Source organism: Leptopilina heterotoma, unplaced genomic scaffold (assembly GCF_015476425.1).
Source record: "Leptopilina heterotoma isolate Lh14 unplaced genomic scaffold, ASM1547642v1 Lhet_87, whole genome shotgun sequence".
NCBI classification, from domain to species: Eukaryota; Metazoa; Arthropoda; class Insecta; order Hymenoptera; family Figitidae; genus Leptopilina; species Leptopilina heterotoma.
This window is the reverse complement of record NW_025111190.1, coordinates 899,709-914,238: the sequence shown is the minus strand read 5'-3', so window position 1 is coordinate 914,238 and position 14,530 is coordinate 899,709. Positions and strand designations below refer to the sequence as shown.

General features: G+C 25.9%; 1 protein-coding gene across 5 annotated transcripts in view; it reads right to left on the bottom strand.

The window, feature by feature from the left end:
* Positions 1 to 1,831: 1,831 nt before the first annotated feature.
* Positions 1,832 to 14,530, bottom strand: part of LOC122511568 (chondroitin sulfate proteoglycan 4) — a 169,162-nt gene continuing 156,463 nt past the window's right edge. For all 5 annotated transcript variants that reach the window (XM_043626915.1, XM_043626917.1, XM_043626914.1 and 2 more), the window contains 3 exons: positions 9,989 to 12,706; positions 7,760 to 8,166; positions 1,832 to 4,512 (listed from right to left, as the gene is read on the bottom strand). In XM_043626915.1, coding sequence (XP_043482850.1) covers positions 2,527 to 4,512; positions 7,760 to 8,166; positions 9,989 to 12,706 — 5,111 coding nt within the window. In that variant the 3' untranslated portion in view covers positions 1,832 to 2,526. The remainder of the gene's footprint in view (positions 4,513 to 7,759; positions 8,167 to 9,988; positions 12,707 to 14,530) is intronic.

Here is a 14,530-nt window from a genome sequence, read left to right as displayed (position 1 = left end):
TTTTAAAAAGATATGTTTATGACTTGAGCTTTCGAGGCATCAACAAAATGCAATAATTTCTTTTTTATAGTCTTGAAAACTTCATCGCGAGAAGCGATGAGAAATATTTTTTTTTCTTGTTGAATCTAGTAGAAAAATTATTTATGTTCCCTGGTTTGAGCGTGCAGTCTTTAACACCATGATATCTGCGTTTTTTTTTTTTGACAGAGGATGAAAATTCCGGTACTTATTTTAGGCCCTTGTGTCAAAACATATACTGATTTATTTTTCTTTCTTTCTTTTTTCTTTCCTTCATCACTGAGAGCTTATACAGTCAGTAAACTTTCACTAAAATAATGAACCGAGAGTAAGAAGCTTAGTTACACTAGTTTAAAATTTTTTATTTTTCTTAAAATTTATTTTCTATAATTGTTGAAAAAATTGACCTATGTAGTGTTTTTAAAGTTACCAATTAAAGAGAGGGACTAATGAAATTTTAATTCGACAAAATTTACATTGATAACAGACAATTTTTTACCAAAGTTATTTAAAAATTAAAGATATTACATAAATTATTAAAATTTAAAATAAAACTTATTTTTGACAATTTTACCATTTTCATTTATTCAAAAAGCAAGGATTTTTAAAAATAAAAATAAAAATTAAAAAAAAATTTCGTAGTAAAAATAGCTACTTTTTTAGATTTATATAGCGAGACATATATATTTAATTTATTTTATAATTTTAAAAACATTTTTCTATCTAAAATTTTTTGAAAATTTATTTTTCAGTTAATTTTTCTTTTAATAATAGACAAAATGAAGACAGAATGGAAATTTCTTTCAATATTAATAAATTCAAATCTTGAAAATTTTACTCCGTTTGTAAAAAGAATTTCTTGAAATTACTCTTAGGAATTGTTCTTAAAGAAATTTTAAAATTTACTTAGTTTAAAATGTTTATAAGATGAAAATTTTGATAATTTAAACTTTGGAACAATTGAAACTCAAATCAATTGAAATTCAGATAGGAACCAAAAACTTCATTCCATTGAAATTCTAATTAATTACAAAACTTAGATCAATTGAAACTCAAATTCGTTAAAATTTTCACTATGAATAAGAAAAAAATTATACTTGTTAAGATTTTTAATTAAGAATAAGAAGAAATGAAAATGTAATTGATAGAAATATTTAAATCGAGTTGACCAACAAAAATTGTTACTGTTTAAAATTTACATAATTAATTGATAAATTTAATTAATTAGAAAATCTAATTAATAATAAAGGCTACCTAATTAGAAAATCTAATTAATTATAATTAGAACGTCTAATTAATTAAAGACAAGATATTCTAATTAAAATAAAATTTATGTACTTTTCGAACATGAAAAAATTGAATACATATTCCATTAGATTTATTTCAATTGATTAAAATTTTCAATAAATAAGAAAAAATTTAACTTTAAATTCGATATTTTATAAATGAATTTAAATTTTCATAATTTTATATTTCAATCCATTGAATTTTTCTTTGAGCAAATTATTAGAATTATAAAATAAAAAATAAATAGAGAAATAATGAAAAATGAATAAAAATTTTTGATTAAAATAATAAGAAATAAAAAATCTATTTGATAAAAATAGTTCAATCAAGATGATTACTTTACTTCAATTAATATTTATACATAATTAAAATTATTATAAAAATATAATTTTTATAAATTTAAAGCATATAAATAATTAATATCACATAAAAAAAATTCGAAAGCAATTAAAATTTTAAGCAATAAATGTTTTACGCAATAAAAATTGTTATTGATATATAATAATAATAATAATTAGAAGGGCTATTTAATTAAAATGGCTAATCAAGTAAAATATTTAATTAATTAAAAAATCTTATTAATTAGAAAGGATTTGGGAATCTTCAATTAAGATTTCCAATTAATTAGAAAATCTTATTAATTCCAAAGGCTAATTAATTAAGACTTCAAATTAATTAGAAAGTCTTATCAATTAGAAATTATAATTATAATAAAAATAAAATTATGATGTTTTAAAATTTGTATAAATTGAATGTAAATTTTATTCGATTGAAATTAGTTCCCTCCCCTTGGATTCAAAAATTCTACTTAAAGTACGTAATTATCAATAATCTTAGAAAATAAAAAAAAACATAGAAACCTTTTACTCTCGACTTATCATTAATCACTATAAATCGGAATTCATTCAACAGCGTATTAAAAAGATTAATTTCTTCGCGACTGTCTTTAACGCAGCCAAGAGCGCAGATAAATTCATCACACTTAATAAAAAAAAAAACGAACAATCACACATATATAAGCGGCCTCACAAATGGCTCCACAGAATCGCAGAAAGGCTTCGAAAAGTCTTACTTCATTAGGCACATTGAGTTCGTAGTAGCGATCAGATAATCTTGACGTAGGTCAGTCTTTTGAAAAAAGTTGATAATTATTCTTTTTTCCTCTTTTATACAATTTTTTTTTCAGTTCGTTTTTCGTCCCGTATGGACGTAAGACTTCTGCTAGACCCAATATTGATTTCTTCTGAGAAGAGGATTCGGTCTCTGCGATGTTGCCGATTGACAGGGAAGCTCCGATGTGTCGAAACTACTCCACTCGTCACCGTCGGCAACTCCATAAGGATACCTCGCCGAGACGTCGACCTCGGAGCCCGTTATACTCTCCAATGGACTCAAAGGAATGACCTTGCATTGTGGTAAAGTTGACGTCATTGTTGGAAGTGACGGTAGAGGCGTACTCGAGGATAGACTATTGTGATCGTTGGCGAATCTCTTGAGATGAGGCGTTGTAGGCATCAAGTGATCAGGAGGTCTCGGTAAAGGCATCACACCAACTGTAGGCGCTGTTTCCGGTTTGTCATCCTCTTCCGCGTACTTGTATTGATTTTGTCTGTATCGAATCGTTATTATCACCACGACACTCAGAACAAAGACACCAATCAACATTCCCAGAATGAGTAAATAATCATTGCTCATATTCGGAGCAATTGCCATCTCACCCTCATGACCCACAGGATCCATTGGACCACCCATGGTCATATTATGATCGTCCAAATCCAATTTCAATAGAAAGGGAAATTCACCTTCCGCTGGTTGGAAAATTGAGGCTACCAAAATAAAACAAAAATTATCTGGTACACCTTCGGAATTCATGGTTGATATTTTGTTGCCCACAAGATAAATCACTCCGGAGACAATTTCCTGATGAGTGAATCTAGTCACATCTTTTTCTCGCGTACCACGCTTCTCACCAGTCGATGATAAACTTCTGATGATTCGCTTGATTCTGGCGAATTTCGGTTTTCGCGTCACTGTGTAAATTGGATTGCTGTTCGTCAATGTGGCGAGGGGAGTTGCGTCCAAATATTGAAGAGTCAGTTTCTTCTTATCGCCAGCGAGTATCACGAGAGGATTAATGATCATTAGTGGATCGACTTTAATGTCGACGTGAATGTTCTTCACTTCAAAGTCACCAAGTTGGGCCGACAATTCGAGACTGTCGTTCGATACTGTCATGTCTGATTGCATGTATATAACAATCTTGGAAGCGAGATCGAGTTGTTTAAAAGTCACTGCAAGTAAATTACGTACGTAGAGTACACCGTGTTTTGGCGATCTTGTCACTTTATAAATGACAAGATCTTGTCTTGCATTCGAGTCAAGTCTCACGTTATGTTCTGAGATCATGGCGACTTTTTGACCCTGAGGCAACAAAACTGGTGACGGAACGGTGACGTTCAATTTTATCGGAACTACGTGAATATTAAAGATTTTATATACATGATTAAAATGTCCATCCCAAACTCTAAAGTAAAAGGAAACAGCTTGCAATGGACCACTGTGTTCATAGACAACCCTCGAGGAATCGATATCAAATTGCGAGAATTTATTCGCTATGTGCACTTCCGTTGAATTCTGATCAAAGGGCAACAATAGTAATCTTCCCTGTGTTGGCCCTGATATCACCTCGTAAATTAAATCTTCAGATGGAGTATCGACGTCAGTTGTCAATAAATTATCTCGCGTTATTGTTTGATTTTGATTTTGTACAACGGTGATGTGCTCATTTAACTCGAGTTTAAATTCCTCGTCATTAACGGGCGTAATCGTCACTGGAACGCTGACGTTGCAGAGAAAAACTTGACGCGTCAGTTGTGAAGCAACGAGATAGAGAGAAAATCCAATAGTGTCTTCCGTCGTGTCAGAGTGATCATGAAAATAAGCGACGTCTCCACTTTCCAGCTGAGGCTGCTCGAAGGTTGTGATATTCAAATCTGGCAGTAGCATCACGTGACCATGTTGAGGACGATTAGCCAGTTTTAATCTCACAGTTGGCTCGGTAATACCGGATTTTGTTTTTAGAAAATAAATTATTCCACTGATGTTCATGAGAACTGCCGCTTTTCCACCTTCTTCCACTCTCACTGTTGTTGGAACAACGTATCTGTCCAGTCCGCCACTCGAGACTGAAATGTCTATTCTAAACACCTAAAAAAAAAAGAGAATTTGTTTTAAAAATAAATTTGGAAATTTCGACACAAAAAATTAATTTCAATGTTTTTATTTAATTTTTCATACTTTGATACTTGTAGTACAGATTCTCGTAGTTCTTCAATTTCTAGAATTTTTGAACAATTTGATTTCGAATTTTAATTTATTCAGGCCTCGGATCGACTTTAAGGCGCAAAAGAAAATTTATATTAATAAATCGTTGTATTCCAGTAATCTGTTTGCAGTTTGCTTTTTTTTGTTTCCTAATTTTTAAATAATTTTTATTTTTATTTTTATTTTTAAATGATTAAAAATTTCAAATTAACTAAACCTTCTGATAAATTATTTACAAAAACTTCAAATTTATGTAACTCTTACAAAAATTAATTGTTTTCTACAATTTTTAACAAAACTTCTTCTCTAAATTAAATATTTTCAATAATTTTTCAATAGCTCTTCGAGAATTTATTGCTATTTAAATAAAAAAATTTAATTTTTTATAAAAGGTCGAACTGAAACTCTTCACGGTTTTTTTCAGTGTTATTAAAATGAATTATTCAAAATATGTAACAAAAAAAATTTTTAATAATAAATTTTTTTAAAATTATAATAAAAATATCTTAAAATCAGTTTTTAAAATTATTTAAAAATAATTTTCACAAAATAATAAATTTTTCATTTACTTGTAATTGAAAAAATTTAAAACGATTGAAATTTAGTAAAATTTTTTGAAAATAATTCAATTTTTGGAAAATATTTTCAGAATTTTTGGAAAATATTAAAAAAAATAATCAAATTGTTGAAGAATTTTAATTACAAATATGTGAAAATACATGATTATTTTCTCAAAATTTTTTTTTGATAAATCTAAAAAAGTTGATTTTCTTTAATTTTAATTTTTGGAAAATAATTAAATTATACCAAAAAAGTGGTATTTTCTTGCAATAATTGCAAGAAACGGGGGAAAAGTTCTTTTTTTTAAAATAAGAAGCCATACTTTTGGAAAATTGTCAGCAAAAATCCAAAAAGTCATATTATCCGAGGCCTCTTTATCTATAAATTAAAATTTTTAATAAAACTTTCTATTTTTTTCAAGTTTTTAATAATTAATTTCCAATACTTAACTTTCAGGACTAAATTTTTAATTATCTGTGAATACTTAAGTTTTCTTATACTTAACTTCCAGGATTTATTGAGATTCAACATAAATAAATTATTTGAGAATTCTTCATTTTTTATTTTATTTTCTTTTTTCTTCATTTCAAATATTGCTTGTTCTTCATTCCTTGAATTCTTCGCTATTATAATTAGTGCCATTTTTATCATTCACGTGAGAACAAAAAAATAATTTGAGAAAAATTCATATAAATTTCTTCAGTATCATCTTGAAAACCGTTATTGTGAGAAATACTAATTTAATAGCAATTCGTTATTCCGCGTGGTATTTCATTTCTAATGTTTCATTTTCGTGTGATTTTTAAAATCCCGAAACTATACGTATACACGAATTATTATAAATTTTCACGAATCCGGTTAAAAAATGTAAATTAATGTTTATTCAAATTTCGATTTGAGTGAAACACGTTTTTAAATATTCAAACGAATAAAACGATAAATTTTGCGAAAATATAAGAAGAAATGCAAAATATCAAAAAAAAGTGTAAAACAGTTTTTAAAAAAAGTCGAAATGCAATTTTGTCGATAATTTTTCAAATCGAACATTGTCACGTTTCTACAAGATTTTTCCAACGATTTCAGAATAATTTTAACTCCCTTATAAGTAGAAATTGGACAGACAGTCAAATCAAAACTTAAGCCCTTTGACTTCATATTATCGTTCTTTAATGATGAAAAAAAATTATCACCAAAAAGTGTTCAAGGGGAAAAAAGCTTTTTTCCACTTGGAAGACTAAACTTTGCAAGTAAATTATTAAAATGTCTTGAAATTAAAAAATGATTTTCTAAACAAAAAAATCAAAAATTACAATTATTCTAAAATTCTATCTACAATTATTCATTTTTTTAAAATAAATAATAATAAAGAATAAAATAATAATTAATAAAAAATACTTAATTATATAAAATGAAATAAATAATTTAAATATTTAATTAAATTTATTTAAAAATAAAAATATTTGTTTCCAAAAAATATTTGTAAATTAAAATATTTAAGAATTTAAGGAAAAATCCGATAAACAATGAAAATAAAAGTTGATCCAACTCAATGCTTTTTACTTTTAAATAAAAACAAAAATTTTTTGTAATTTCAACTGCATTTTGGTAAAAGGGTATTTAATTTTCAACAATTTAAATTATTGAAAACATTTAATTGTTTGATATGTTAAAATTTTAATTGTTTGCTCTGTTACCAGAATGTGTTTAAAGTTTAAATTGTTTTTTTTTTTAATTTAAAAATAGAAAATATGAACTCGGACAAATTTTTGTTTTTACTGCCCGACAGATGTTTCCTTCAACTTCATTTATTTCTAAAAATAATATTTAAAATTATTATTATAAAAATAATTTCTAAAAAGAAATAAAAAATATTTTTTTTAAAATTTAGTAAATTGAAAAAATACAATTTTATATTAAATATGATTTTTTAATATCCATTTTTTAAAAGTTCAATTAGTTTCTTATATCATAATTTTTAAATTTATAATTTCTTATTTGAATTTTTTTTCTAAATTTTATAATAATTTTGTTATTTCATTTTTTAAATTTACTGTTTTTTATTTTAATTTGGTTATTCTAAAGAATTTATTTCTATTAAAATTTCTATTGTTGTTTTCAAAATCTAAAATTAAAATTTATTTCAATGAATTTGAATAGCTTAAGTTGTAATATTTAAGAAAAGAAATATTATAGAAATAATTAAGCAAAAATTTGCTCTCAAAATTTTGATTATTTAATATTTTGTATTTTTTCATTAAAATTATAGGAAATGATTTTAATTTTTATCCAAAAATAACAATAAAAGTAGATAAAATTGGCACTGTTTTACGATAGATATTTTTAAAAATCATCTTTTTCTATTCACTTTTCAAATATTGAACTTTCAATATTTGACTTGAAATTTTTCAGAACTTTCAATATTGGATTTGAAATTCTTAACTTTTCAATATTAAATATAAAATACTTTATTTTCTATTTATCTTATAAAATACTTAATTCTCAATAATTAAAAATATCCAATTTTCAATACTTCAATATTAATGTTTAACAAATAAATTGATTTTCTTACTTGGTTTGTAATTGGCATCGCATAATGAGTTTCAACTTCAAACGTGAATGAATCGTTTGCCAAAAGATCCATAAATTGTTTCGTATGCTCATAAGTAACTTTATTTTCATTAAGATTACTTTGGGTAAACTTATTGACTTCCTGCCAGGCGCCTTCGCTCGTTTCCATTATAATTTTTCCCATTCTCGGCGGATTTTTGACAATGTATTTAATTTCTCGGTCATTATCGGAGCAAGTCGTTAACAGTAATTTATCAGAGATCGTCTTCCTCGTTAACGGAAAAACATTCAAGGCATTGTTCCTTGTTATTAAGAGTTGAACGGGTTTCGTTACAATTTTAATCGTGTAAATGTCCGTTGCATGAATGCCATCGAATAAAGCGAAGGAAAATTGAGTATCACTTCCATCTGGAAAATAAAAAAAAAACTGTTTTTTAATCTAATCTTCTTAAACATATTAAAGTCTATTAAAATAGAGAGTAGTAAGTATGGGGTTGCCACAAAAATATGATTTTATTTTTTCCAGACTTTTCCCTGATTTTCAGACTGAACTGAATTATCATTTTACCAACGGAAATATATGAAATTATATAATATATAAAAATAAAATATATATATAAATTATATAATATATAATATCCTTTGAAATTCAATAATTTATAAGCATTGATACTGCAACGTTCATAAATTTTTTTTCAAGATTTCAATTCAATTATCTTCTAGAATTTTTAAATAAAATTCTTCTCTAATTCAATTATTTTTAATAATTTTCGAGAAAGTTCCTTAAGAATTCAATTATTTAGGTTGAAGAAAAAAAGTTTACCCAAAATAATTCTGAAATCCAAGGATTATAGAATTATTTTTTAATTATTTCAAAATTCTTCTCTAATTCAATTATTTTTAATAGTTTTTTAATAAAGTTCCTTAAGAATTCAATTATTTATTTAAAGAAAAAAAAGTTAAATAATTACAATGAAATCCATGGATTTCACAATTATTTTAGATGCACTTGTTTACAATTTAATTTAATGAAATTTCAGTAATATAAAAGTATTCAATTAAATATATAATATAAAAAAATACAACTAATTTGAAAAGAATTTGAATAAAAATATTTTAACATACTAACTTCTTCAGAATATGTAAAAATATATTTCAAAAGATGCCCTTTTTTTATAACTTTTTATATTACTTTTTGTAATTTTTGCCTTGTATTGAGAATAATTCAATTTTTATATAGGTATTATAAAGTTTAAAAATAATTAAATTCTTTTGAGAAATTTTATTAAAATTATATTGAAAACAATTGAATTCCTGTGAAGAATTTTATTATATGTATGAAAATAATGCTTGAAAATTTGTTCGACGAATTTAATTAAAATTGAATTGAAATTAATGTAATTCTTATTGAATAGAATTTTATTAAAATGTATTAAAAATAATTGAATTCTTCCGAAAAATCTTATTAAAATGTTATTTGAAAATAATTGATATTGTGCGAAGAATTTTAATAGAGTTAATTTTTTTTTAAATTTTTTAATGTAAATTTATTCAAAAAAATTGATAATATTTTAAAATAAAAAAGTTTCTAATTTACATAATAATAAAAAATTAAATACGTATGTAGTTTTGCGCTAAACATTTGGTAGTTATTTATATGATTTATAAAAATTGAAAGCACAACTTTTATAAAATTTATTATTTTTTAAATTATTCAAATAAAATTATTCGCAAAATATTTTATAAATATTAATTTTTCGATAGTTTTTCAAGAATTAAATTATTTGAAATAAATTTAATTTCGAATATATAAACTTTAATTATTGTTAATGTTACAAATATAGAAAGAATAAGAATTGGAAATTAAATTAAACCTTTTCAGTATTTTTTAAGCTGCTGGACAATAAAATTCAGAATTTTTTTATGAATTCTAGAAAATGAATATTTTTTCAATATTTTTAATAAAATTCCCTGATTTTCCTGACCTATGGCAAATAGAGAAAGTATAGGTAAATTTAAACAATAGTAAAAATAATTGGATATTGGGCCAAAAAATGTTCTCATGGTCAAAATAGAATTTTTTTTTCATTAAATCGAACGTTTTATTTATACTCGACTTTTGATCAAATGAAATTTGCACTAAACGAAATATTGGAAAAATGCAGGAGTAGAATTAATATTAGTTTTTCTTTTGAAGCTTTAGTGAAAATATTAAAAAATGAAAACTCACTGGTGTGGGTGAATAGAACTTTTCCATCGTTGATTTGCTGTTGACTGAAAATATAAACATCCCTCTCGGGAATTGTTGTGAGTGAAATAAATCCATTCTTGACACTGGTGACATTATAAATGACATCATCAGGAGAAGTATCATTGTCAATGGCATGTAATTCAGAATTTGAAAGTACAATTGAACCTCCTTGCCAAACACTCAAATTTGTTTCACTCGAAAGTATTGGTACCTCGTCATTAACTGGTTGTACATTAATCCAAACTTTGAATGGTTCACTCGTCTTATCGCCAGTTGTTACAATCATTTTGAAACTATCACTAAATGACTCATCACCATTATGTTTATAAATAATTATTCCCGAATTTATGTGTTTTTGAGAAAATCTTTTCACTTGTGAATTTCTCGTTGAATCAATAATAGAGCCGTGTTTTGGCTTTTCTTCTATCGTATAATCAGTTATTTTCCCCGCATAATATGAGGTAATTGCGTAAAAATCACTCGGCGTAAATGCCACAGTTTTACCTTCAATCACCGTTAAATTGTGAGCACTCATGTACAATTTTTCTGGTATCATGACAAAATTCACCACAAGACCACGTAGCCATGTGATTCCATTGGTGACATCAACAACAAATCTGTCACGAGTTTGATTTATCACTGCCTGCACGTAATATAAACGGTCCTCATTGATTAAATTTTGCTCAAAATGTCTCACCAATGTTCCACTATAATCGTCCTTAGTCTCATCGCTAACATCATCTGGCGATTGTATTTCCAAATAGCCATTTCTAGGCCACTCCTGAAGATAATACGTAATTTGATTAGCCGGTATTTTTGGATGCATTATCTCGAGACTCTTGTTACTAATAAGAATACTCGTCGCCTCTTCGACAAATATCGTTCTATTATTCTGCACAATAAGACTCTCCCAATAACTCTCGGGATAAATTTTCACACCCAATAATCCCTGTGTTTCCGCTCCTCTCGCCGAAACATGAAATTTCACACTATCTTTCGTGGATGAAACATCCAGATGTTTATACGTCACAAGACCTTTCGTTAATTCATTTTGATTAAAATCCACACACTCTCTCAAATGTTTCATAAATATTCCAAATTTCGGTTTCTCTAGAATCGTAAATTTAATATCCTTCTCGGTCGCATAGACATTCGTTTCCAAATCAATTTCCTTGTTTGTAAGTGTTGCTGACTTATTAAATTGAACAACCAAATAATTACCGAGCTGAAGATTAATATACGGCGCACTCGCTTGTATCTCCAATTCACCGGGAGTTGATATTTGACCATCAGTGACGGTGAATTTGAAAATTCCATTATCATCACCATAGTGACGAAACATAATCATTTCATTGTTGACATCCTCTTGAGTGAATTGATTCAACTGAACGGAAAAATCCGTAATTTTATAAAGACCACCATTCTCAATGTTTTTCTTGGTGTAAACTAAATTACTCGGTTTTGTATCGACATCCTTGTCGACATAAAGTAAATCCTTGCTTGTCAAGAGTCGTTCACCTTTTGATACAACATAAAACACTTTGCGATCAACTCTCTCGGGTGGATTGTCATTTTTCATTGTGACATCGATCCGAAAGTTGCCAATGTACATAAAATCGATGCCATTATTCGAAATTGCTAAAAACTGAAAATTATCTTCTCTCGTTTCGGAATCGTCATGAATATAGTAGACTAATTGTGACGAAAGTTCTTCTAATGTGAAATAAGTTGTTTTTGATCTAACGATAGAATTGGAATTATTCATAACCAACAACCATCCATGATTTGGTCCGCTAGTGATATTAAAATACAAACCAGTCACTCCATACTCAGCAAAATTTGTCTTAACAACCTTCACTAATACTTTCGAACCCTCCTCAACTTGTAAATTCTCGATACTTTCCGGAACTTTCATATTCTTCGCCAGCAAATGTCTGAATGTTAAAATCGAAGATATATCACTGCAATGAGGTGCGGAAACCTTAAAGAGAAATTTATCCTCAATATTCGAATAAGCTTTTCGATAAAGTCTGTATTTCAATTTTCCCGAATCAACATCATCCTGTGTGAATGTATTGGACTTTTTGAGAATTTGCTGAATCAGTACAAGATCACCGTACCTTGGAATTACCTCTATTCGATAAATAATTTTATTCGATGGAGTAATCAAGGGATTCGTTTGATACCGTAAACTCTGTGTACTTATAGACACATCGGCGACGTTTGTAAAGTTAATTCCGTACTTTCGCATTTCCTTCAATTCAAGATCAATGAATGTAACATTAAATTCAAAAGTCTGTTGAATTCGAACTTCTCTAACACTCGCTTGAAATTTAAATCTATCGTAACTGGGACTGCTAATATTGTGTATATAACGAATACTTTGCATTTCAACATCTTTACTACTGAAATAATCGACATCCTTCCAATTTCCGCTTTGATTTTTGATTCTTTGAATGGATCCGTATTGAGGTGGCACCACAATATCATAACGAATTTCAATACTTGAATCATCCGAGTTTGTTAGAAAAGAAAGATTGGCAGGCGTTATGTAGGAGAATGAACGATGCACTACAACCAATCCTGTGTTGTGGTGTAATTTGATCGACAAAGAATAAGCGGACACACGTAAACTAGCTGGCTTGCTTGTCTCCATTCCATCACTCACTTGTAGCTTCAACATTGCATTCGATTTGGCTGCAAAAAAAAGAACCTTTTAAAATTTTTTTTTCTCTATTAAAAAAAAACAGGGTGTCTACTATTTTCGTTTAACAAAATTCCCGGTTTTTTCCCAGCTTTGTCCTAATTTTTCCCGGTTTTTTATTCTCATCAAATTTAAATTTATTTGATTTCGAAAGAAAAAATTTAATAAAAAACCGCTTAAAAAAATTTTATTAGAGTTTTTATAAATAATTAAATTTTTTTGACGACTTTCTTTAAATTTTTTGAAAATAATGTTTTCTTAATAATTTTAATTACAAATTTGGAAAATAATTGAATTTTTACAAAGAATTTCATTAAAATTAAAAAAAATAATTAAATTCAATCAAGAAATTTTATTGATAGAGTAGAAATTGAAAATAATTGAATTTTGACAAATTTTTCGATAATAATTCTATTGTTTATTTATTTATTTATTGTTACAAAGAATTTAATTAAAATTTCTAAAAATAATTAATATCTTTCAGGAAATGTAATTAAAACTGTATTGAAAACAATAAATTATTAAATTCTAATAAACAAATTATATTAAAATTTATAAGAATAATTGCATTTTTCGAGAAATTTCTTTAAAATTGTATTAAAAATAATTTAAATCCTCCAATGAGTTTTATTAGTTATGAAAAAAATTAAATGTTTGTAAAGAATTTTAGTAAACATTTTTTAAAATAATTGAATTCCTGAGAATAATTTTATTATTTATAAAAGTAATTGAATTCTAGCATAGAAATTTGAAGAATTTGATAAAAATATTTTTAAATAATTGATTTTTTTCAAAAGATTTTAGGAAAATTGTGTTTTAAATAATTGAATTCATGTGAAGAATATTTTTTAAAAATAATATTCAAAAGAATTTATTAACTCTAAAGAATTTTGCTACATATTTATGGAAATAATTGAATTCTTGAGAAGAATTTTTTTACAGTTTCTAGAAATAATTGAATTCTTTCGACGAATTTTAATAAAATTTTTAAGAATAATTACATTTTTCGAGGAATTTGATTAAAATTGTATTAAAAATAATTGAAATTCTGCAATGAGTTTTACTATTTATGAAAATAATTGAATATATTGCAAAGAAATTATTAAAAATAAAATTATAATTACGGTGACTAACTTCCCTTGATTATTTCCGAAAAATTGAAATAAAATTCTTTAAAAGAATTTAATTATTTTTAAGGGCATTTGAACCATTATGACGTCACAGTTTGTTCAAAGCATTTGTTCTAAATACGTGACGTCATAATGGTTCAAATTCCCTTAATAGAATGTAAAGAAATTTCAATTATTTCAAAAATTTTCAATTATTTGTTTATAAAAATTCAATTATCTTGAAACAATAGAATTGAAAAATTTCAAAAATCTTATTTTTCAGAATTTTCAAAAAAACTTTGCGAAAATTCAATGTTATTAAAAAATTTTACATAAGTTTGTATGTTTTTTTAAATTAACTAAAAAAAATTTTAATTATTAATCTTCGCACTAAGAAACATGAATACATTAGAATGTGACTCTTTATAAAATTCAATTATTTATCCATTATTAAATTAAAATACTTTGAAAATTCGATAAAAAATTTAATTATTTTCAGTTGAATTTCACAAAATTTCTATGCATTCGATAATTTTTTAAAAAATTTATTTACACACTATATTTGAATCAGTGACTGATTTTTTCGATTTTTTACTATCAAATTAATTATTTTTAGCTAATTCAAATTTAGAGAACAGTATAAATATCTATAAAAATTGAAATAAAAAACGATTTTTTAAAAACAAATTAAAATAATAAAACTTTTTT